The sequence below is a fragment of the Diadema setosum genome, chromosome 13 (genome assembly GCF_964275005.1).
Source record: "Diadema setosum chromosome 13, eeDiaSeto1, whole genome shotgun sequence".
In the NCBI taxonomy this organism is placed as follows: Eukaryota; Metazoa; Echinodermata; class Echinoidea; order Diadematoida; family Diadematidae; genus Diadema; species Diadema setosum.
In genome coordinates, this window is record NC_092697.1 from 33,882,572 (window position 1) to 33,908,001 (window position 25,430).

At 38.4% G+C, this 25,430-nt stretch overlaps 1 protein-coding gene across 1 annotated transcript in view; it reads left to right on the top strand.

Moving 5' to 3' along the window:
- Positions 1 to 25,430, top strand: part of LOC140236608 (uncharacterized) — a 197,920-nt gene that overhangs the window by 108,420 nt on the left and 64,070 nt on the right. Inside the window, 4 exon segments of the mRNA XM_072316531.1 lie at positions 9,970 to 10,107; positions 15,707 to 16,072; positions 20,053 to 20,319; positions 21,694 to 21,825. Coding sequence (XP_072172632.1) covers positions 9,970 to 10,107; positions 15,707 to 16,072; positions 20,053 to 20,319; positions 21,694 to 21,825 — 903 coding nt within the window.

The following is a 25,430-nucleotide window of genomic DNA, read 5'->3' on the forward strand; positions in this document are numbered from 1 at the left end:
AGATTTTCTACCTTCATTTTATTTTTGTTGTCTTTTTCTAACTTCAATCTAGCCAGTTTTGGTTGTGTTGAATCAACCCTCGTGTCACTATTAGGTCTAGTAGCAGTAGTACTTGGAGCAGTTTTTCTACCAGCGCTCTCAATCTCATCTGTACTCTGGTCTGTCTGTTCATATGCTACACCACCCTTGTTCACCATAACTGCCAAAAAAAAAAAAAAATCTTTCTTTCGACTACACTCTCTGATATCAACATCTACATGAGTTGGAACCTCAGTCAACTGGGCTTTCACTAACCATCTCAATCTACAAAGAGTGACGTCTTTCACAAACTCTGCTGCATCGAACTTGGCTGCCACGATTTATTCACATCTAGCTTTCCAACTAGATTTCAAGACTACGTCGCTTACGCAACTTATTAAAGTGCACCCCAACTGGGTACCGAACTGCGAGAATAGTCTAAGCAATTCAGACCTGACAAAAAAAGTTATTTCGGTATTTGATACATCGTTGTAATTGATGCGCCGCTCGGTCTCGCGTTCACCCGTTCTCTCGCAGTTAGTCTCTTTCACAGCCACGTGCCCTTGCCAAAAGGCTATCATCGCATCGTTTCGCGAGTCGCACCTCAATTCACAACCACTGCTAACGCAGCCCCATTTTTTACATACATGTACCATGCAATGTCACGCAGTATAGAATACAGCTACGAACGAACGACACCGTTAATGTTCGCTACACTGTGTACACATCTCACATGAGTGCGAACACTAAACATACCTCCAGCGGGCATCAATTACAACGATGTACCAAACACCGAAATAACTACCCAATAGACGTTTTTTTTTTTTTTTTTTTTTGTTTTTTTTTTTTTTTTTTTTTTTTTGTATTTTCATTTCCCGGACATGTTCCCCACATGTAATGCACCAACAAAACCATGTCATGCACAGACAAACAATCTGGAATCAACTTGAACCTTCTGGAAGCCAAAATGACCACAACTGTTCACTCCATGTTTGCAACCAACTTTTTCTAGTGTCCCGGATGGACATTTTTTATTCCCTTCCTTGGGTTCTCATTGCTGTTCTCCATCACACAGGCTGACAGGCAATAATATCAATTAGAATGGAGACAACATAGGTTGCATTAGTGATGTCGTTTTGAAATTGTTTATTCAGGGTTTAAAGTCTGCCCCCCCCCCCCCCCCAAGGAAAAACGCAGTATCTACATCCAGCTCCATTTCTAAACAACCGAGATATTCACCATTTTATCTTTTTGCCAAAGCCCCTGGAAAATATGCTCTTTTGAAAAATTCCTTCATTGTGGAATTTTAGTCTATCTAGCTACCAATTTTCCTGGAAAATATCATTTTGTGTTTTTGTTTTGTTTTTCAGTTATTGATGAAAATGTAGATACTTTGGGGAAACCCCACGCAATTGACTGATTTCCCCAAGGAAAAACGCAGTATCTACAATGGAACGAATTTCCCCAAGGAAAAACGCAGTATCTACAATGGAACGAATTTCCCTAAGGAAAAACGCAGTATCTACAGCGGAATGACTAGGATTAATCTTCTGCTATAATTATGTATGCATGTATACATCATTGTTCAAGTATTCTCTGGCCCTGGGGGATGCATCCTCCATCCCCCCCCCCCCCATTTATGCCCTTATTACAGAGTAGGCTTCATAAGATTATTAAATAACAGATCGTTCTTGGAACGTTTTGCTTAAAAGTGTATCCCAGACCGATCTTGCTGTAGGCCTAACGTTACGTCGATACGTGTTTAATATGAAGCTTGCCAGGGCTGTAATGTGATGCTACATGGCCTAGCCGCTAACTAGCATCTAGAATACTAGATCTAGATCTGTACAGTCTAGGTTACAGTCTGTCTAGACCAAAATAAATCTAAATCGGATGTCTGGACCTAGATCGATCTACACTAGGTCTAGTTTTTATATCGTTTATTCTAGGCTGGCTACGTAGCAGGCTACACGAGTCTACCGCCTCAGGCTATACATGCACGATGCTCACGGAAAAAAAAAATAGCCTAACGTTAGAACTGCAGAAGGTTTAAGCCCTACACGAGCCAGGACTCTTTGATTAGAAAAAAAAAATACATCTAGAACCGGTCTAGAATGAAGTGACATCCGCTCTCTAGGCCTAGGCCTATTCCTTCTGGATTGAACCTAAGTTTAACGTCACGTAAATTTGTAATGTAACTTTTTTTACTTGTAAGTTATGTAGCATGCAGCATGGGATCATGCATGCATTTTACGCAAACCCAGTCTCACTAACCGATTAGGGTCTAGACACTGTCTAGATCCGATAAGAATTAAAATACAACTTATTATATTCTTAACTTTCTCTATTTCGTCCATTTACCGTGGGTACCTATTTTTCCCATGGACCCTAATCTACAGTATTGTCAACTCTGTAATTTTAAGACATAGGCCTAAGTGGCTAAGTATGGTATGGAGTAGATAATTAAACACTGACACTTCACTAGACTTGGGATTCTAAAAAGTGGTTAAGTTTTAGACTTCTTACTACAGGCCTGCCCTAGAGTAGGCCTATTCAAGTCCTACACTAAATCTTTCTTTAGACTTTCGGAATACGGACCCTGAAAGTTCTGATTAACGTTAAGTCTAACATTAGAAAAGAGACGCAAGACTCAAACTTTAGGCATAGCCTACTGTTTAGACAAGTCTAAAAGACTTAGACTTAGATCTAAGGGAGGGTGTAACATGTTACATAACCTGACGTTTATCCGATACAACACAAATAGATCTATTGCCTTTCGAAGAAACTTTCGGATTCGGAGCCTGAGGAATTTTGACAAGGGTCTAACTAGGCCTAACAAAGTTACTTCACAACAAGTTATAGTACGGATAATGTTCATCATTGAGGTAGAATATGAAAAAATAAAGCTGATCATTTATCACACGAAGCGAAGTAAACACAAATGTATGCATTTGTGTTTACCTCGCTTCGTGTGACAAACATGCATTGTGTTTACTTCGCTTCGTGTGACAAATAATCAGCTTTATTCTTTCAATATTGAAATAGTTTTGAATAACTTATTCATTATCTGCAGATAAATTTTTCTTGAGGGCTAGGCTCACGAGTAATTTTCCCCACGACAACATTTTGTTTTATTCCAAGTACACACTCCCACTGTATGCTGACTAGCCGGGCCCTGTGCTGACTGCTGCACAGCATCAGTGCAGCTAGCTGCAAGCTGTCAGTGTTGTGTTGTATTGTTTAATGTGCACTCGGTTAGTCTTAATCACACACTGTGTTTTATATTAGGATCACGATCTCATCAAAATATTTACTAATCAGTATTGTTTCGGTTAGATATTTTGAACATTATGTCTTATTATTGAGCAAGTATATCTAAAGAAAGTAATTTACGCTCAAATTACAGAACAACCGGCAAAGTATTCACATATATAAATAATAGTGTCTGGTAATTAAGGCTAGCTTTGTAGATACTGCGTTTTTCCTTGGGGAAATATTCATCATGTAGATACTGCGTTTTTCCTTGGGGAAAGTGCAAGTTGAGTGTAGATACTGCGTTTGGCAGTTACGGAAAAGTGGCTTTCTAAACATTTTTTCAAAAATCTGAATATGTCATATGAAGAAGGATTGCCCACTGACTATATTTATGCAAAAAAGTGAAAATCGCCAAAAATGTTAGATACTGCGTTTTTCCTTGGGGGGGGGGGGGCAGAAGTGTGACCTGGAATGGACCATAACAATGCATTTTTTTTTCGAATTGAATTCCTGAAGTATTATTGCTCTTGTTTATGTAGCAAACTTCAAACCATCTCGAAGAAAGCACGACTTTCTTGACGATAATCGAAATATGTGATTATCAACTGAAAATGATCGCAGTTGTCATGATTGTATTAAAAATAAGTGCAACTACAAAAGTAACACCAATAATTATGATTATGACCATCATGACAATGATATAATTTCACCAAATTGGATTGCCCGTACACGTTCAATATCACATGCATATCTGAAAAACAAGGACACAAATATTCCGCTTCTTAAACAAATCTTGCACATTTTATTCGCTATCTAATTCTTAAGAAAACAAATTGAGTGCAAAAAAAAAAAATATGTTTGCGTCGTGATTCCTTCCTGTCATAGAAGTACTTCGTTCACATTTTGCCCTCAATAAACTTTGAAACCTACAAAGATGGTGACGCCATGAGAACGCTGGTTACGACAACCAGTTAGAGACTTGGTATGACTTGGTTTGGTTTTGTTTCTGCATTTGTTCCTCCAAGTACAATGACAAATATGACCGTGCATCACAAAACCAACAAAAAGTCGCACCCCTTGATTTTACATGAAGGCTCAAAAAGGGTGAAATGGGTCAATCGAGTCATTTGGGAATTTTTCATATTTTCTGAAAGAGCTGTCCTTCTAACTTAATCTTCCGTTTGGGACCATGACGTGAATGGGAAAGTGTGTTTTCAGCAGTTTTTATACAGCCTTTTTTTTTTTTGGGGGGGGGGGTAGTGGATGGGGGAGAATGATCATGTATATATAAAAGGCCACCTTTCATTTCTTAAAATCCTTGGCACACTCTTCACTTTCAAGTCTAATAACTTTTGCAAGGATAAGGCTAGTGCTTTGAAAATTTACATCAATCATTGACAGAATGTACTGATAAAACTGGCTTAATTTCAGCTTAATCTGATAATCCTTCATTATTTTTGCTCCGGTGGTTAATATGCTGTGATTTGTCCCTTTCATCGTAGCGCCTTGGTAAGCGCCTTGGTAAAGATTAAGCGCTTGAATAGACCCCGCACTTTAGAGCCTCTTTTCTCTGTTCACACTTTTTCCAGAATCTGCGCTCTCTTTCCATTATAAAAAGTATATGTGACCGTGCACCACAGAACGAACAAAAAGTCGCACACACTGATTTTGTGTGAGGACTGAAAATAGGTGAAATAGGTCAACCTAACTGATCTTGGCTTTTTCATATGTGACCCTGCACCTCAAAACAAACAAAAAGTTGCCAGACATGAATTTTTAGGTAAGACCATATTCTGAAAGAGCAGACTTTAAGCTTTAAAATGATGCATAACTCAAATCAAATGGCCTCTCAAAACCTATCTTAATATTGGAAAGAAAGCATAAACTCAGGAAAAGTGTGAACTGAGAAAAGAGGCTCTGAAGTACAGTGTCTATTCAAGCGCGTAATCTTTACCAAACCGTGCTGGCTGTGCGATGAATGGGTCAAAAAACAGGAAGTAAACCACCAGAGTAACAACAATGAAGGGATTATCAAATTAAACTGAAATTAAGGATGCCTCATTAACACATTCTGTTTATAGTTAATGCCAACTTTCAAAGCAGTAGCACTATCCTTTCAAAAGTTATTAGAGTTGAAAGTGAAGAGTGTGGACAAGGTTTTTCAGAAATGAAAAAGGGACTCTAAAGACACACCTAATCACACTATTCTACCAAAAACTGTTCGAGATAAACTGCTAAAAAAAACACACTTTCCTGCCCGTTTTATTATACCAAATTTGAGCACAGTGTAAAAGAATACCCGCTCTTTCAGAAAATATGAAAAAGTCAAGTTCGGCTAGGTTGACCCATTTCACTTATTTTCAGTCCTCACGCAAAATCAGTGTGTGCGACTTTATGTTCGTTTCGAGGTGCACGGTCACATATTTTCTGAAAGAGCAAGTCTTCCTCTACATTATGCTAAATTTTGGGATCATAAAACGGACAGGAAAGTGTGGTTTTTTAGTAGTTTATCTTGAACATTTTTTGGTAGAATAATGTGATTAGGTGTGTTTTTTTAGAGTCCCTTTTTCATTTCTCAAAAACCTTGAACACACTCTTCACTTTCAATCTAATAACTTTTGAAAGGATGATGCTACTGCTTTGAAAGTTAGCATCAATTATGAACAGAATGTATTAATAAGGCATGCTTGATTTCAATTTAATCTGATAATCCCTTCATTGTTGTTACTCTGGTGGTTTACATCCTGTTTTTTGTCCCATTCGTTGCACAGCCAAGCGGCTTGGTAAAGATTATTAAGCGCTTGAATAGACACTGCACTTCTGAGCCTCTTTTCTCAGTTCACACTTTTCCTGAGTGTGTGATTTTTTTTCCAATATTTAGATAGGTTAGGAGAGTCCATTTGATTTGAGTTATACATCATTTTAAAGCTTAAAGTCTGCTCTTTTAGATTATGCTCTTAACTAAAATTTCATGTCTAGCGACTTTCTCTGCGTTTTGTGATGCAGGGTCACATATAGGATAGAGGAGTCCATTTTAATTGACTTATACATCATTTTAAAGCTTAGAGTCGGCACTTTCAGTATCTGCCCTTAACTAAAAGTCCATATCTGGCGACTTTTTGTTGGTTTTGTGATGCAGGGTCACAAATAAAATCGAAATGATACAGAGAGTACAAAAAAGAGATAATAAAGCATTAAATCAGTCACTTGTCAGTGTAGGAATTGTCAATTTCGAAACGACATCATCTCTAATACCATACGAATTAAAGCATCATGAAGAATTTTACCGTGTTCGTGTGTTAATAAAGGAGAAATCGATACTGTAACGGGGCAGAGCTTGACGTAAATGAGACCCTCTCTTCTGAAATTACTTAAAACACCAGTAAACCTACAAATATAATTATTAATTTCAACTTTGTATCCCAAACACGTATACCTAAAGAACAGTGACTGCGTGTTTTGTAAAAAAACAAAAACAAAGCAATCAGCACCATTGACTACCTGTAAATAGAAGTGTAGGTGTGTACAAGTGACAATGTGCCGTTTGTGGAGATGACAGCTGTAGTGCAAAACAGTGTGAGTTCTAACGCGCATATTTTAGGTGTAATGTATGCGCTTGACGGAACAGTATCAATATGCAGAGAAATGCTGTGTAATATCATTAACAAAAGAAAGAGTATGGGAGAAATCGGATGATATTTTGTTATAGTTCAGGGCTGAATATCAAGGACAATTATATTAGCTCGGAACATCTATTTTCTTAGATGAACCATAGAGGAAAAGAGCGAAGTGCAAGGATTTAGTGGAACGAGTTCGTTGTATCAGACGCTTATGTCTTTGATGAAAGAGGCTTGCCGTTTCACAATGTGGTAGTCTGCCGAGCGAAGAGTCATATATATGCGGGGATATTCGATTGTACGTGAAATATATGTGGAATAGTGAGCGAATTGATTTGTAATGTACCTGTTCATGAATGTACCTGCTTGTAGATTGGTATGTCTTGAAGATTCAAAGTATTTTTTTTCGATGGCATAACGGCTCTGTCTAAGACAGATATGTAGAATTAGTAATGATGTATATACAGCGGATTCGGCTTAGTAATAGTACAATTTCGCCACACAATATTTGAATACGATACATAAGGAAGAATAAGAGAATTGTATAAAATGACCAGGGATCGTTCGGATAAATGATATTTCAATTTCCGAAGTACACCGATGTTCCTTAGTAGGGTCCATGTTAAATGAGAATCAATATTGTAAATACCTACAAATCTAAAGACCTGCTTATCGCAAAAGGAAAACCCATCAATTGATATCATATTGACATTCAGAACCTGTGACTTGGCTTTTCTGAAATGAGCAAAATTCGTCTTATTTACATCCAAAGATAATGTTTGTTTGATTTTTACAAATGCGTTATTTCTATGCCTATATTTTTGTTGCAAATAATGTCCAAGTAACGTACGTATCACACATGGGCTGAACGCCCACCTTCCCTAAACCAAAACTCATTTAGATACCAAATAAATCATGTTTTTTTTTTTTTTTTTTTTTTTTTTTTTTTTTTTTAAGAGATCATTTAAGGGAGCAGATTATTTTTTTTTTTTTGTTTTATGAAGTCATGATCACCACACCAATTCCCTGTCAGGCGAACACGCAAATCAGATCTCCTCATTCATACCTCAATACAATAATATCCACCAAAATGATTTTAGTTGCTTCACGATTGTGGAAGTAGTTCACTCAATAAGACTAAAAAAAATAATGGAAGTATCATCATTAAAAAAAAAAAAGTAACTAAGAGATGGGGAAGAGCTTATATATATTTTTTTTTTTGATCGATACTACTATGAATATCGAGATAAAAAAGTTACTTAACTGGACTAGAGCCAATAAATTGTCAATTAGTCTTCAAAAAACTAAATGTATGCTTTTCAGTAATTCTTTGGAAAAGTTATCTCAGAACATTCATTTGGATAATATAGCCGTAGAAGAATTTTCTTCAATTAGATTTTAAGGTTTGATTCTTGATATAAGCTCAACTGGAATTTGCATATTGATTCAATTTGCCGTACAATTTCTAGAAACGTCGGCGTAATCAAAAAAAGTTTTATTTTCCCAAAAATGTTTTATTAATGTTATATTTATCTTTGATTTTACCTTATCTGAACTATGGCATTCTCGCCTGGGGCAACACTTACTCCTCATAATAATCTAGAAAGAATATTATTATTGCAGAAAAAAAGCTCTTCGTATTATTTGTAGAGAATCGTGGAGATGTCATACTAATGACTTGTTTTATCAAAATAATATTTTAAAAATTAAGGATTTGTATTGTCTGAGTTTAGGTCAGTTTATGTACAAATTAATAAATCCTTCCCTTCCTTTTGCGTTTCACTCCATGTTTATTCAAAATAAAACTGTACATTCATATACCCCACTAGACAAACCAATGAATTCCATTTACCACTGTTTAGGACGATTTTTGCAAAGTCTATGTTCTCCTTTGCTGGACCTAAATTCTGGAATTCCCTTGACAGCAGCATAAAAGAATCTCTAAGTTTCAACACTTTTACTTTGAAATCAAAGAAAATATTTACTAATTCTTATATCACTGGGGAATTGCATTTTGAAAGCTGCTAACCGATTTCTTTGCTGCTAACGTCTTTACTTTGTTCAATTTATTTCATAACCGTTATAATGTATCATTCATAATATTAATAGTCCACTTCTCGGTAAGTAAAGACCGAAGTCTCATGTGCCCTTGCATCGACCCTTGAACTCTTCCTCCTTTGCCCTTTCCTCTGTCTTCCTGTCCCCTTCTTGCCTTTGACCTCCTGTTTATTCTTTCCACGCGTATGTAAGAGAGCAGCTTTGTTTCTGTCTGTGAGTGCGTTTGTGTGCGTACTCGTTTTATGTTCTGTTTCCCGAGGATTATGTCAAATTGTCTCGTTGCACTATCTTACTGTAATTTTCACGACTCACGAAGGGACTGCATTCTATATACAAGCTTGGCTTTTTAGCTGTCCCCTCCATTTCCGACCTTTTCTTTGTTATGATTCAGTCACATTTTGTCCATGTATTTCTTCAACTAAAGTATGTTTATATTTTTATGTAAACAAATGACGTGTATTTAAATTTCATTTGGATATGTAAGAGTTACATTGTACTTAATTTATTTATATGCAATTGTCATATTATATACTTTGGCCGGAAAGGAAATAAAAATGAAATGAAATGAAATGAAATATGATATCGATTATGCAATTAATATCGAACAACAAAGCCGCCAAAATAGAACCCCGAGGTACCCCACATTATATCGATTTTCTTAAAGACGCCCCTAGCGCCCATTTGAGCCTATTTGACCGTTTGGCTATTATCAAGATTTTACAAAAACAAACAAACAAACAACATTCAATTGCAAGCCTGTTCAATAAGTGATGAATTACCTTCATTTACAGCAGCCAGTAAAACTGATGCAAAGACACACACACACACACACATACACAAAACTATAGACACGTATATACATACTTATATAATAATGTATCAAATGTTATATGTGGTGCAAATGGGAGCAGTTATGTTATTAGTTTTGTTGGTGTGAAGAACAAAAAATTCAGAATTATAGCAAAGGATGACTGTGACGATGCATAAGGCTTATCGGACAGAATGTGTTGTGTTACTCAAGGATGTGCAGCTGGAACGTACGGTGCGGGTTGCACCCAGACGTGTCACTGTGCGTCATCCAACCAATGTGACCCAGTAACTGGTTCCTGTGATGGTCAAGGAGGCTGTGATACAGGCTGGTATGGTCCCCAGTGTCAAGGTATGCAGTGAAACGAGACGCAAATTTCTATGCAAGCTTTCCCTTCGGTTTGTACACAAACTCGATCGCTATGAATGTCCTTTTTTCTATGATAAACAATGAATTCCAATTATTAAACAAAGTCATTAGTTATGGACCAGACTTCACTGTAATCTGTTGAAGACATTGTTTCGTCGTCTTCGCAGATGAAAGCGAAATTTAGCAGAGACCTTTAAATGATAAATATCACCCCATCCAGTTTTATGGCTACGGGTGCACGTCACGAGACCGACACTCATGAGTCATACAGGCCACGAATTATAAGGCCCACAAGTCATAAATCCCACGGGTCATACAGCCCACCCACTAGTTATACAGCCCACGAGTTCGACACTGGGTAAGAAAGCCCATGAGTTCGACATCAAGTAAAATAGGCCCATGAGTTATACAGCCCATGAGTTCGACACTACGCAGAAAAGGCTGCTGAGACCGACACTACACACACACACGCACAAAAAAAAAAAAAAGGCTCACGAGACCGACGCTAGGCAAAGAACGCCCACGGACAGGATGAACAGTGCCATCTTTAAACGAATTCAGAGCGCGTGATTGTATAGGCAGGGCTCGACACTAACGGTGGCCCGGTGGCCCGGGGCCACCAAAAACGCACGTCGGGCCACTAAAATTTCAGAAATGAAGAATCTGGTGGCCTGATCGGGCCACCAAAAAAGGTCGGATGTTTGCCTTTGGGCCACCAAAAATAAAAGTTAGTGTGGAGCCCTGGTACAGGGTTTCCCGATAATGTCCTAAGGAAGAAATGAGTGATGGAAAGGGGGAGTTGCTAGGACGTAATCGCGTTGGTTACGCTCCCGCAACCCTGGTATTTTCAATACCTTTATTTGTGCGTACATGTTTGAGTGTTCATGCAAAAATTAATATGTTCACTTAGAATATGCGCCAGATCTTTCCAATTCAATTCCAAAAATACAAAAGCACCCTCGTTTGCGTATTAACTCCTAGAATTTTTCAGGTATCCCCCCCCCCAAAAAAAAAAAACACAAAAAAAACAAAACAAAACAAAACTGACATCTACATTCGGCCATGGTTATCATTGTCTATAGTGGGATCTTTAAAAAAAAAGTGGATGCTCTACGAATTTTAGAGCAAATGTTGGATATCGCACTTTTCTTTCGGCATAATTCGAGCATAATTCGGAGAATTCCTCGGCGCTTTCCGAAATTCCCCGACCCTGTAAGTGTTACGGGTCAACAACCAATTGCCGCCAAAGATCAGTCGGCCTGATGAAGCGTTCCGGAGCGGACGCGAAACGTCGCTACTCCAAAAAGTCCAGTTGACTAGATTTACCAATATTGTTCATGTGATACTTTACCTGGATGACTGAGAACATTCACAGACAGAAGTATGCTGAGTTGATTAAATGATACGGTCTGTAAGCAAGATTCAAAATAGTGCAAACCTATGTAGTATGCAGCCACATATTCTTCATGATTAGATATGTATAATTGTTTCATTCTGCAAGGAGTGATATATGTTATGTTTGTTACATGTTCTGTAATAGTTTTTGATGGTGTTATGGTGATTTGTTGTTTATAGATACATGTGTGTATTTTCCATATGCAGGGCCTCCAAGAACAACAGTTTTCAACTCGAAGGATCTACCCTGTGAAAACAAGATTTAAAAATGAATAAAGAAGTAGATAAATAAAAAAATAAATGGATTATCAAAATGGCTGTCAATTCATTACTTTTTATTTTTGAAGACTAGAACTTCTTGGAAACTCTCTATGATTGACAACTCAACGTTGCTTCAATCGCACAATCAGAAGTTAAGGCTACAGACATGAATTTGTGACATTGCATCACAAAACCAACAAAAAGTCACCAGGTATGGATTTTTTTTACTTAAGGGCAGATTCTAGAAGAACAGACTCTAAGCTTTGACATGATGTATAACTCAATTCAAATGGACTCTTTTAACCTATCTAAATACGAGAAAGAAAGCACACACTCTGGAAAAGTGTGAAGTGAGAAAAGAGGCTCTGAAGTACAGGGTCTATTCAAGCTCTTTAATCTTCACCAAGCCAGGCTAGCCGTGCAATGAAAGGGACAAAACACAGGATGTAATCCACCGGACCAACAACAATGAAGGGATTATTAGATTAAGCTGAATTGGGCCATGCTTCATTAAGACAATCTGTCCATGAACAATGTCAACTTTCAAAGCAGTAGTGTTATCCTTTTAAAATTTATTGGACTTAAGAGTGAAGATTATGTAAAGGATTTCAAGAAATAAAAAGGGTTTTTTTAGACATACCCTGTCATTCTATTCTCCCCCATTAAAGGGTAGTAGAAAAACTGCTGAAAACACATTTTCACGTCAATCTTATGATCCCAAACTAAAGGATAATATAGAAGGATAGCTCTTTCAGAAAATAAGACAAATTCAAAATTGACTCGGTTGATCTATTCCACCTTTTATGAGTCCTGACGCAAAACCAAGGGGTGCGACTTTTTGTTCGTTTTGTGATGCACGGTCACATTTACTACATTATCATCCATCAACTTTCATTAACTTTTATTTTGACAATCAAATTAGGGATAATATATGAGTTGTCATGCATATATCATAATAGCATATTGCCAATGTTTTCATTATTTTGGGGGTCATATTTCATAGGGAACACCGTTTGCAGTTACATGTATATGAAGATCAGATACAAATTCAACGAAATATGTAGGAAGTAAACAAAAAATATTTATGCAAATTTATATCCAAATGCAGATTGAATGGGCAAGAGATGAATGAGTGGTTAAGCTACCATACACGGATTTCGAGATTTCAAGTAATATTCTTGTGATATCTTTAATCTGCATTGGTTTGACGAATCAGGTTATGGAGAACAAAAGAATCTAATGGTAGTCAACAAGAACAACAACAACAACAACAACAGCAACAACATAAGATGATGACACTCTCTCATATACATACACTGAATCAATGTATCATTTTGCATGTAAATGTATGCATGTCGCAGCCGAATGTGCGAAGAAGCGATCTACGCAAGTAAAAATACCTTGCCTATACAAATGCAGTTCTAAACAATCTCGACCTAAAGAGTGTGAAGAAAGCGCACCCGGCAGTATGTTATTTTCCCCTTTTATGTCATTGATGCAACGCCCTGTAGAGAAACATATTCGTAGTTAACATAAAAGATGGCGCTGTCCATCCTGTCGGTCTCGTGGGCCTTCTTTGCCTAGTGTCAGACTCTTGGGCTTTGCATAGTGTCGAACTCACGGGCTGCATGACTCGTGAGCTGTATTTGGGTCATCCCAGGAGACCGACATAAAAATAGGCCCATGAGTCATACAGCCCATGGGTTGTACGGCTCACGAGTCATACAGTCCATGAGTTCGGCACTACGCACAAGAGGCTCACAAGACCCACATTACAGAATAAAGGTTCACGAGACCGACACTCGGCAAAGAAGGCTCATGAGACCAACACTAGGCAAAGAAGGCTCACGAGACCGACAGGATGAATAGGGCCATCTATATGTCAATTAAAAATATGTACCTGTACAGAATGTTCCAAGAATGAGAAAATTAAATACTGGCGTGTGCAATTTTGTCACGCTATCGAGCGAGAGATTGTAACTAATTAGTACAGCAACATCTACATGATTATTATCAACGACATAAAATATGAATTATTGCACGTGAGGCTTTTAGAGGGCAGTTCTGTCACGTAACGGGGAGCGACACTGCTACCAAATTTTCTTTTATTTGTAATAAAATTGTCCTCTGCATGCCCCCCCCCCCCGAAATAAAAAGGTATGAAAAAGTAATAGAGGACAAGAACTGTGTATGATTTATTTGGTGCAATCGTGTTATTCTTAATAGGCTTTCCCAATTTCTAGCTAGACGGTGGAAAGAATGTATTTTTTTTTCGCCCTTTTCTTTCTCGCTTCACTAGTTAAATAGGCCATAATAAGATTTTATATCCTCTTGCTTATACCCACCTGCTTAGAGTTCAATTTGTATTTTTTTCTGTAACTTTATGACATTAAAAGGATGAAAACGTTTCAATATCCCAGCAATCACCTCGAATTGTAGCTTGTGTTTGAAATATTATTCTCCTCAAAACGGTATATTGTTCATAAAATAGAATACCTGTTTTCATGGATGCATCTTCTTTTCCCCAATCTTTCAAGCTAACTTGAAAGACGATTATAATAATATCATTTTCTGTAAGTTTATACTAAATCAGCACATTTGTAGAAGACTACTCCCCCTCCATATCATGTAAAGCAGGTGTGCACTGCAGTATTGTCCACCTTGTGAAGTATTTTTCTTGTAAACTTCATTTCACTGCACCTGGGTATTTTAGTTGGTAGATCTAAATGTCCACATCATTTTGTTTTCCTTTTCTGAGTAGGTGTATACCGGCATATGCTTTGGGGAAAGGGAAACGAGGGCGCTTTGGCATTTTCGAAATTAATGTTGAAACTTCTCGTGCACTTTTACTGAATTTTGTTTATTCTTTCACAAACAATCAAACACGCAAAAACAATAGATCTTTAACAGGGCAGGGGTGAGGGAGGGCAATTGATGGGGTAATCCCCTGGCAACTTTCATTTTCCATCTCTTATATCTTCCTTATGCCATTATCAGGACACCCTATACATTTATTGGTCTATAGATGGTGCTGCTCATCTAATTAGTTACAATTTCACGCTCGATAGCATGACGAAATTGCACCCGCTTGTATGTAATTTTCTCATTCATGGAACACCCTGTACAGGTACATTTGAGTAATTGACATGTAGATGGCGCTGTTCATCCTGTCGGTCTCGTGAGAATTCTTTGCCTAGTGTAGGTTTCTTGAGCCTTTTTGCGTAGTGTCGGTTTCGTGAACCCTCTTTGCCTAGTGTCGGTCTCGTGAGCCTCTTTTGTGTACTGTCAGTTTCGTGAGCCTTTATTGTGTAGTGTCGAACTCATGGGCTGTGTGACTCGTGAGCCGTATAACTCATGGGCTGTATGACTTGTGAGCTGTATGACTCGTGGGTGTCGGTCTCGTGACTTGCACACGGTAGTGACTGACGATATATGGCGCATGGAATGTAGAAGTCTTTGACAGAGTAAAGAAATGCTGCTGTCACGGCTAGATTTTACTACCAAAGCCACATCAGGCGTCCATGACGTATGCAGTTTCCTGTTGTGATAATTTGTTTAATTCCTGTCTGTAAGAAAACGGCGATTGATTTAGTCTACATAAATGAGTATTTGTAACATATATATATATATATATATATATACATATCTATATATACATATACATATATATTCAGACCTCATTAAAGAAGTTTTTCCCCCATTGAGTAAAAATTAGATTAAAAAAACACTGTTTGTACGTGTGTATTTTGTGGAGTGTAATTGAGTGCACGAATCCCTAAAGAAGATCGTTGCAACTTTAGGATTTATCAATATAATAATTTACCTAATGAAAGCGCAACATTTAATACTTTTTAAGTATTCATTTTCGAATTTTTCCTCAACCAAAAGAAACAAAAACATTATGGATTCTGGGTTTTGATTCTAGTGCACATCGTTGACATGGTTGCGTTCAATCTCTATGCCGGAGTTGAAGATACGAGTAATAATTTCATCGGCGTTTACATGATGGAAGACCTGACCCATTCTTCCATCGAATTCTACATCGGGCGAGAGGTGGACACTGGACCGGGGGAGACAGGCCATGGAGTGACTGAAGGAGGGCAAGGGTGGCAGGATTCAGGTTTACCAGAAGGCACTGTTCAAACTGCAAGAACATATTCTACCAGCCGCTCGTTACGCGCGACTTTCGACAGGTTAATTGGAGGGGCTGCCAGAACTGGAGCGTTCAGGACGGCAGTAAGCTACAAGGGCAGAATGGAAAAAGTAGTCATGATCAACGAATACCGAGGTGGTAAGAGTGTTTGTTTTTTTCCTTCGGGGGGGGGGGGGGGGGGTCTAAGGGTGGTGGGATGAGTGGATGTTGTTATTCCCTCCTTAACTCTGCTGGTACCGCAGTCATGTTTATTTTCACTGCATATTATCTTCTAAAGCGTTTGTATATTTGGATGTTTCAGAGTGAAAATTGTAATATTTTATGGGGGAATATCATGGGATCCTTTCGCATGGATCCATAAACCCGTTCAGACAGAGACAATGACATGTAACATCAAGTCTCTAACTCACATGAACGTGCACTTGTCTGTATCTAAAGCTGTTGTAATTTACACGGTCGTGACTTTTTCAGATTTTCCTGTTGGGTCAGAAATCTCTCAGTAAAGTATGAAGCAAAGAATGACAAAAATGTCCCCGATAACAACACACTCAATTGAAGTTGTTATGCCATGCCATCAGATATTCACAATCAGAAAGAGAGAATAATAGGACTTTCGTTAAAATCAGCCTTTATTCCATTTTTTTTTTAAACAAATTTATTGAAAACTACAAATAATTTTTTTTTCTTGGATGTCAGAAAGTGACAGATGAAACTGTTACATCACCTCAAATCTAACCCTCTGTGACTTAATCCTCATAATTATAGCTGTGTGCATATCCTAACTTTAGGTGAATTCAACATGTAAGATGAATAAAAAGTTTCGAACCAAATAACTGTGTTATAGTCATAACAATAACTCGCTTTGACTTGGCAAGATGTCGAGGCTGACTGTATGATTGTATTTGAGTAGTATTATTTTTTTGGGGTAATATGACACCAGTGAAAATAAAATTTCTGCCGCATTGAATAACTAGACAATGTTAACATATTCATGTTATATATGTATATGTATACGACCCTGCATCACAAAACCAACAAAAAGTCGCGAGACATGGACTTTTGGGTATTAAAGAGCAGATTCTGAAAGAGCATACTCTATTCTTTAAAATGTGTATTTCTCCTTTCAAATAGGCTTTTCTTAGCCATCTTAACGATGGGAAAATAGAACACACTCTGGAAAAGAGAGAACTGAGAAAAGGGGGCTCTGAGGTACAGGGTCTATTCAAGCGCTTGATTTTTAACGAGTAGTGCTAGCTGTGCAATGAATTTAACCAAAAAGATAATAAAAGGATGTAAACCCCTAGAGCAACAGCAATGAAGAGATTAGCAGATGAAATTGAGCACGCTTTATTAACACATTATGTCCATTATTGATGCCAGCTGTCAAAGCAGTAGCATTACTCTTTCTAAAGTTATAAGAGTTGAAAGTAAAGAAATATGTCCAGGGTTTTAAGAAGCGAAAAGAGAGCTCTATTAAAAACACACCTTAAAATTATCACATTATTAAAAAAAAACAACAACAACACAGTGTCAAAAAATAAGCCTTGCTGAAACACAATTTCCTTTTTGTTTTAACATAATGTATATGTATATGTATATATAAGTATACAAAGTTCATAGGGGAAATATACGTCTGAAAAGGAAGTATCTGAAGGGAATTCGTACTGAAGGGGAAAATGTTGATTCGCCTTAACGATTTAGACGTTTTTCAAAGCCTTATGATTGATCTATAGGGCCTGAGGACTACTCCACAGTAGGGCACAGATGGCACTGTGTGTAGGGAATAGCTTGAGGACTGCACCATCAATACAATTATAGGGAAGATTGGCAGGGATGCAAAATAAAATGGTGTATATATTTGGATGTGTCAAGAAAACGGGCCATAGGGGGAATTTGTCCTCTTTTCTCAGAAAAAGAGTTGTATTTTCTCATTAACATACAGAATTTAGTGGGATATGATGCATTTTGTCCTCTTGACAGTTCAATTTGCATTGAGCATAATGTTTTAAAAAAAGGGCAATATTTGCATTTTTTTCTGAATATGTTCATGCTTTTTATGAAATTTCCCCCCATGGCTGGATATCGCGTTAATGATAATAATAATAATAATAATAATAATGATAATAATAATAATGATACTGATAATGATAATGATAATAATAATAACAATAATAATGATATATATTTATATTATACATACATACATACATAATATGTGACCGTGCACCACAAAACGAACAAAAAGTCGCACAAACTGATTTTGCGTGAGGACTGAAAATAAGTGAAACGGGTCAACCTAGCCGATCTTGACTTTTTCATATTTCCTTAAAGAGCAAGTCTTCTTTTACATTATGCTAAAATTTGGTGTCATAAAATGGGCTGGAAAGTGTGTTTCTAGCAGTTTATCTCGAACATTTTTGGTAGAATAGTGTGATTAGGTGTGTCTTTAGAGTCTCTTTTTCATTTCTGAAAAAAAAAAAACTTGTACACGCTCTTCACTTTCAACTCTAATAACTTTTGAAAAGATAGTGCTACTGCTTTGAAAGTTGGCATTAATTATGGACAGAATGTGTTAATGAGGCCTATTTTAATTTCACTTTCATCTGATAATTCCTTCATTGTTGTTACTCAGTTGGTTTACTTCCTGTTTTTTGTCCCATTCATCGCACAGCTAGCACGGTTTGGTAAAGATTAAGTGCTTGAATAGACACAGTACTTCCAACTTCATAGCCTCTTTTCTCAGTTCACACTTTTCCTGAGATTGTTTCTTTCTTTTCAATATTTAGATAGATTGGGAGAGTCCATTTGATTCTAGTTATACATCATTTTAAAGCTTAAAGTCTGTTCTTTCAGAATGTGGTCTTAACTAAAAAAATCATGTCTGGCGACTTTTTGTTTGTTTTGTGGTGCAGGGTCACATATATATCGGGGCAATCGTTTGTGGGCTGTTAACGATCGGAAAAAACACCGCTAAAATTAGATGATTGGTTTGAAATAATTATGAAGTATTTTTTCCCTTTATGTCCAATAGTGGGAAGAGTCACAACTAGATGTACAAATGTCAACTTTTGAGAAAATTCTGTGCTGTTTGTGAAACGCTGGTGTTTTGAATTGGCTTGTTGAGTTGAGATAACTTTATGTTCCTAGTGCATGACTCCATGGCATCTTAAACTGATTTGAATAAAGTTGTTTATCTGGTTTATTGTTTTCCAGCTGGTTTGGTGTTACGTTTCTGAAAATATAGGGGCAAGTTACATGCTACCTAGGTATCATAAACTGAATAATATAAGGAGAATATCGAATCAGATAGATGCTTGCTGCATGAAAGGATGCACTTTATAGATCAATGGTTCGATCTCCAAAATGATTTTCTACTATTAAGCATGCTATTCTTGAATGCCTTCGACAATCTGGAGGGTAACAGAATGTGTTATGTAGGTATTGTTTCAAAGTTATTGTAACAAGGTCAAGTTCATTCTTATACTGCAGTTGTCTTGAATAGGATCATAATTTTGGTACAATTGCCTTCAAATGGATAAGGCATGATTTGGAAACCGATTGTAAAAGCGGTGTTTATGCCAATTCTGCGTTTAGAAAACCATCGATATGGATATGGAAATGGTCTCATTACTATCACTTGATCACAGTAACAGTTTCTTCACTGAATAAAGAGCTTAACCCGTTGAGGACGGTTTGATTTTGCTACAACACGCATTTCCCATAGACACCTGCCCGAGTATACTCGGGACTCGTCCTCAACGGGTTAAAAGACATACTTGGACAACAAACACAGTTTTGCAATCGTTCCTTGTTTCGGCCATGCTGGAACGCGGATTTTTTGTGTTTTATGGGGATATATTGAAACGTTGGAAGCTATTCTTAAAAACAGCAAAGATCTTATCCGAGTTTGGTCAATTTCATTATTATGCAAAAGGCCTGAGTATTTCTTGTATAGTTGTGTAATTCAAATTTCCGAAGAGTTAACAACGTTTACTTCTTTGCAATAATCAGGCAATAAACAACGAATAATCGCAATGCAAATATGAAACAACAACAACGAAAGAAGATTTTGTATCTAGCATGCTACGTCGGATTGTTATCTTTTGACTTCATTTCAGATTATAATTCTGAGGTATGGGCAGAAAAGCAGTCTTACACAATTGGAGTGGGTGAAACCATGACCCTAACAGTGCAAATGAGAAGTGGGTTAAATCAAGGGAACCTCGTCTGGAGGCGCAACGGAGATGACGTCATAACTGCTTGGCGTGGATTGACATCAGTAACCCTCAGTGACGTCAGGAAGTCCGATGAAGGGATTTATGAGTGCTACATTGACGGCAACAGGGAAACTGGAGAACATGCTATTGTGAAGCTCTTTGTCAGAGGTTAGACAAAAACACTTTCATTGACCGGTATATTACAGCAGTATTTACTTTCATTTCTCGTTCAAAAGGGTAAAATAAACTTAATGCGAATTGCGAAGAACAATTTTTACAGTACCTAGCATGTATCTCACCCGTAGTCGCCCGCAAATCTTTTTACCCGCAACAATGTTTAGGCCCTGTCACACCTTTCCGGGCAAGCTACGCTTGGTTGTTGCGTGTAGGGATTTTTCCAGCACACGGGACAATTTCTGAGGACGGACAATGATTTGGGCGAGTCAGTACTTGCTGGATGCGTTCTACTTAAATTTTGCTTGCGGGTATAGTGTGTGACCTGTGTGCCAGGCGCGTGGGGGCTGACAACTCAGTGAAGGAATTCCGCTGAAGGAATGACAGAAGGTCCACAGAATGTCATTATCTTGGCTGCATAAGGGGACTGCCGCGAAATACCTGCGTGGGAGTTGCCTGCGAGCTGCTGCCGCTAAGGGCCTCCGACCTACTGGCGTTCTGCGTGTACCTCCCCGGGCATTCCCGCGACTCACTCGGAAAAGTTTTGGTCATGCTGAAAACTTGGCTGCGGTCAAATCGGACTTGCGTGCGCACCTCATGGCAACTACAGGCGAGATACGCGCTATAGGCCTAGGTACTGTCAGGTGCGGACCAACTGCGGAGAGGTCCGGATAGCAAATCTGTTTCCCCATCAAGTCAAGCTGCAAAACTTCCCCAGATACGGTATGACAAAGCCTTGAGCATAAACAAAACTTGTTCCGAGTGAGTCGTGGGAATTTGCTCGCAGAGGTATACGCAGAATCAGTAGGAGACCCTTACCGGAAGCACCTCGCAGCAGGGGCGGATCCAGGGAGGACCGCAACCGGCGCACGCCCCCCTTTATTTTTTGTTGAAACAAAAGAAATAAAAAGAAAAATGGGGGAGGGGTGGGTGCGCCCCCCTTTAATCTTGTAAACACGCCCCCTCTTTACGGAATTCCTGGATCCGCCCCTGTCGCAGGTAACTCCAACACAGGTACTTCTCATTACCCGTTAGTCGCTCGTAACAGAAAACGGATCGGTTTCAAAGCTTTCACGCAGGTCACACGGAATACACGCAAGTAGAAGGTAAATAGCACGCATCTAGCAGGTAAGATACCAGTGCGGAAACTCGCAAACATTCTTGTTCGCCCGCGGAAAATTCACCTGCGTGCTTGAAAATCTCCACCCCCACCCCCCTCGCAAGAAACCCGCGAATCTTGCGCAGAAAGGTGTGACACGGCCTAAAAATAAATGGTTTCTTTCATGTGCTTTCGACTTATTGCACTGTTGTTTCACGGAAAATTATTCTTTCGTGACATCGCGGTTAAACGGACTATCCTTGTCACAGATTGTCCCTCCAAGAAGTATGGAATGGATTGCTCGAATGACTGTCGGGACTGTAACGCTGGGGGCATTTGTCATTATGTGACCGGAGAATGCGTTTGCCGACCAGGATTCCAAGGCAGTAATTGTGAAACAGGTAAACAGCTTCATTTCGACAGCCAAGCCATTACTGTGTTTGAAAATCGCAGTTTCCCATTAATCCACATTTTCCTCAGTAGTGTTCGCTGCAGTAACAGAGTCCAAACGCCTTTCGTCTTTATTTTGGTGATTCTTCTTGTATTTTTTTCTGTCGATATCAGACAGTCAGAAAAGAATACTGTCTTTAACATGATTATAGGTACTAACATTACGAGCAGAATCATAATAAGTTATGAAGCTGAGACGGCACGGAACCTTTGTTTCCAGTAGAAGGCAGTGGCGTATCTGGGGGGGGGGGGGGGGCAAGGGGGGCACGTGCCCCGGGCGCCACTCCTTGGGGGCGCAAAAAAACGAAGAAGAAGAAGAAAAAAAAACGAAAAAAAAACGAAGAAGAAGAAGAAGAAAAAAAGAAAAGAAGAAGAAGAAGAAAAAAAAAGAAAAAAAAACGAAGAAGAAGAAGAAAAAAAAGAAAAGAAGAAGAAGAAGAAGAAGAAAAAAGAAAAGAAGAAGAAGAAGAAGAATTTATACAAAAAGAAGGTAAGAACAAAACGTGATGATGACAAAATGACAGTGTCTATTGTGTTCACACATGTCATTTTATATTTAGCAGGCAAAATGTTTCACGGAGCAGCGGCTGCAATTTCATTCGTTCTGAAGCGATCGCCAATTGGATCAAAAGAAGGCGTCAGCGGTTTCGAACATGGGGGGGGGGGCGTAAAAAAACAACAACAAATCAAACAAGATAAGAACGAAAGGTAATGATGACGCGGAAATATACAAATTTCGGCTCACTCGCTCGTACTAATTTAGAGTATTTTTTTCAAGTCCTCAGTTTGTTGGTATAACGTTATCTATAAGGCCGTCACTATATCTTGATTAGAATTGTAAGATTTAATAAGCAAAAAATGACAAGAGTTTCATGATTTGTAAGCTGAAATACAAAAATTTTCGGCTCGCTCGCTGCACTCGCTCGCCAAAATTTGTATAAAAAAAGAGAAGAAGATAAGAACAAAACGTGACGATGACGCGGACAAAATGATAATGTCTATTGTGTTCACTCATGTCATTTTATATTTAGCAGGAAAATGTTACACGGAGCAGCGACTGCAATTTCATTCGTTCTGAAGCGATCGGCGATTGGATCAAAAGAGGACGCCAACGGTTTCGAGCATACGGGGGAGGGGGGCGCAAAAAAAAAATAAACAAAGATAAGAAAAAGCCGTAATGATGACGCAGAAATATACAAATTTCGGCTCACTCGCTCGTACTGATTTAGAGTATTTTTTCAAGTCCTCAGTTTGTTGGAATAAATCGTTATCTATAAGGTCGTCACTATTATTGTGAGATTTAAGCTGAAATAAGCTGAAATACAAATTTAAGCTGAAATACAAAAATTTTCGGCTCGCTCGCTGCGCTCGCTCGCCAAAATTTATATATAAAAAAAGATAAGAACAATACGTGATGATGACGAGGACATTTACAAATTTCGGCTCACTCGCGGGCACTAATTTAGAGTATTTTTTAAAGTCCTCAGTTTTTTGGTATAAATCGATATCTATAAGGCTGTCACTATATCTTGATTAGAATTGTAAGATTTGGTAAGCAAAAAATGACAAAAATTCCATGTTTTGTAAGCTGAAATACAAAAATTTTCGGATGGCTCGCTGCGCTCGCTCGCCAAAATCTATCAAAATTCATTACATTTAAATCACCCTCAAAAGATCCCTTTTAAGTGCTTGAAAAAGCATCATGTGGACTTTGTTTAAAGTCCCTACCGGGATGGGGTTGGGGTTGAACACTTTTTCAGATATTAGGGGCGCAATTTTCGTGGGCTTGCCCCGGGCGCCGTTTTCCCTAGATACGCCACTGGTAGAAGGTAGTAGATTTTAATAGCAAGGCGCTTCAATCATAATGGACTCTTGAAGCAGCTTGATCTTAAAGGATATTAGTAGAACAAATCAATGAAAGTTTTGGGAAAATCGGACAATCCGTTCAAAATTTATGCATTTTTAAAGCATCTGCGCAGTCACTGCAGCTGCGTGAAAAGAATACTACAGCGTATAATGCCATATTGATCAGAATTGGAAATTATAACGACAATAATGAAAAAGAGAATTTCACAAAATATTTTTTTAAGTGCATATTTCGTCGACTTGGTATTGACGTATGTTACGCATGGGCGTAAATCCCGGCGGGGGGGGGGGGGGGGAATTAAACCCCCTCCTAAAATGGAGGAGGGGGATGGCCTGTACAATCATCCCCCTTGAAATTTGAAAAACGATGGAGAAAGCAAAACTGTGATCGTATCAATTTTGGCATGGTACATGACGTTCGTACGCCTACCTTCAGAGAGGTAACACAGCTGAACAGCTTGTCTGCTTGTAGGATAATGCATAGATAATTTCCTCAAGCGCTCGCTCGCGAAGAAAGTAATATCGACATAAACTATGGTCCAGACGTTGAAACGTCAAATAGTATAGGCATACATGTAAACATGCTATGACGCGAGCAACTCGGGACCATCCGCAAATTATGTACAAATACAAACAAACAAACAAACAAACAAACAGACAATAACAAAAAAAATCTACCGCCATAATTGCCCCCCCCCCCTTTCCTGAATCATTTCTGAAACGATGATGATTCTGATGATTCAGTCAGGATACATTTATGGGCATACACACGGATGATCAGGGGGGTCGATTGTATCTTGAGGGGGGGGGGGGGGACAAAGGGGTATTTGTCCCGCTCCTGTTGAGGGCAGAGAAATCATTTGTCCCCCAAGAAATTCCCGAGATGAGGAGAAATCTTTAACTTTCTTTGTGGAAAATTGTCCAAATACCGCCAGAACTATGGACTAGATCGTGGAATTGAAATTATTAAACATGCAAAAGCTCCACTACTGGGTCCCTTTCTATAGACTTTGTACACTTCTGAGATTTACGTATTTCCTAATATTTTATCAAAGAGTGTACAGCTGCAGAGCTTCACACATATATCCAGTGGCATTGAAAGCGGGGGGGGGGGGGAGGAGGTTCCCCCATAAAAGTATTGGGGTCAAACATATCATTTCGCTCCTCCGAAGATGTGGAAATTTTTTTTGGATAGAAATGTGTCTAATATATTTTTTTTTCTCAAATATGGCTGAATTTCCATTCTGAAAATATGAAATCTCTCTCGCGCCAGAGGGGGAGAGGCCTATACCTCCTTCTATACCCTCCCCGTTCAGTCCTTTCTACTTAATACACTTTTAGATTGACAGATTTCCAAATGTTTCATCTAAAGTGTGCACCAGGTCTGTAATTTCAGCTTAAATAAAAATGCAAATGTTCTCTGGCTGGGAGGATATATCTAGATACTTTCATTAACGCGGGGTCCCCCCTCAAAAAGGAAAAAAAAATATTGTTCACTTCTGGGATGGAAATTTTCCCAGATTTCATCATAAATGTGTTTACGAGATATTTTCATCTGAATTCTAAAAATGCAAAAGCATCCTCGTATGCAGGGGCGTCGATCCTGGTGGAGGGGGGGGGGGAGGACGGGATGGGGGACGGGAAAACATCATTTTGATCCCCGATGATTCTCGAAATGAAGAAAATTTTC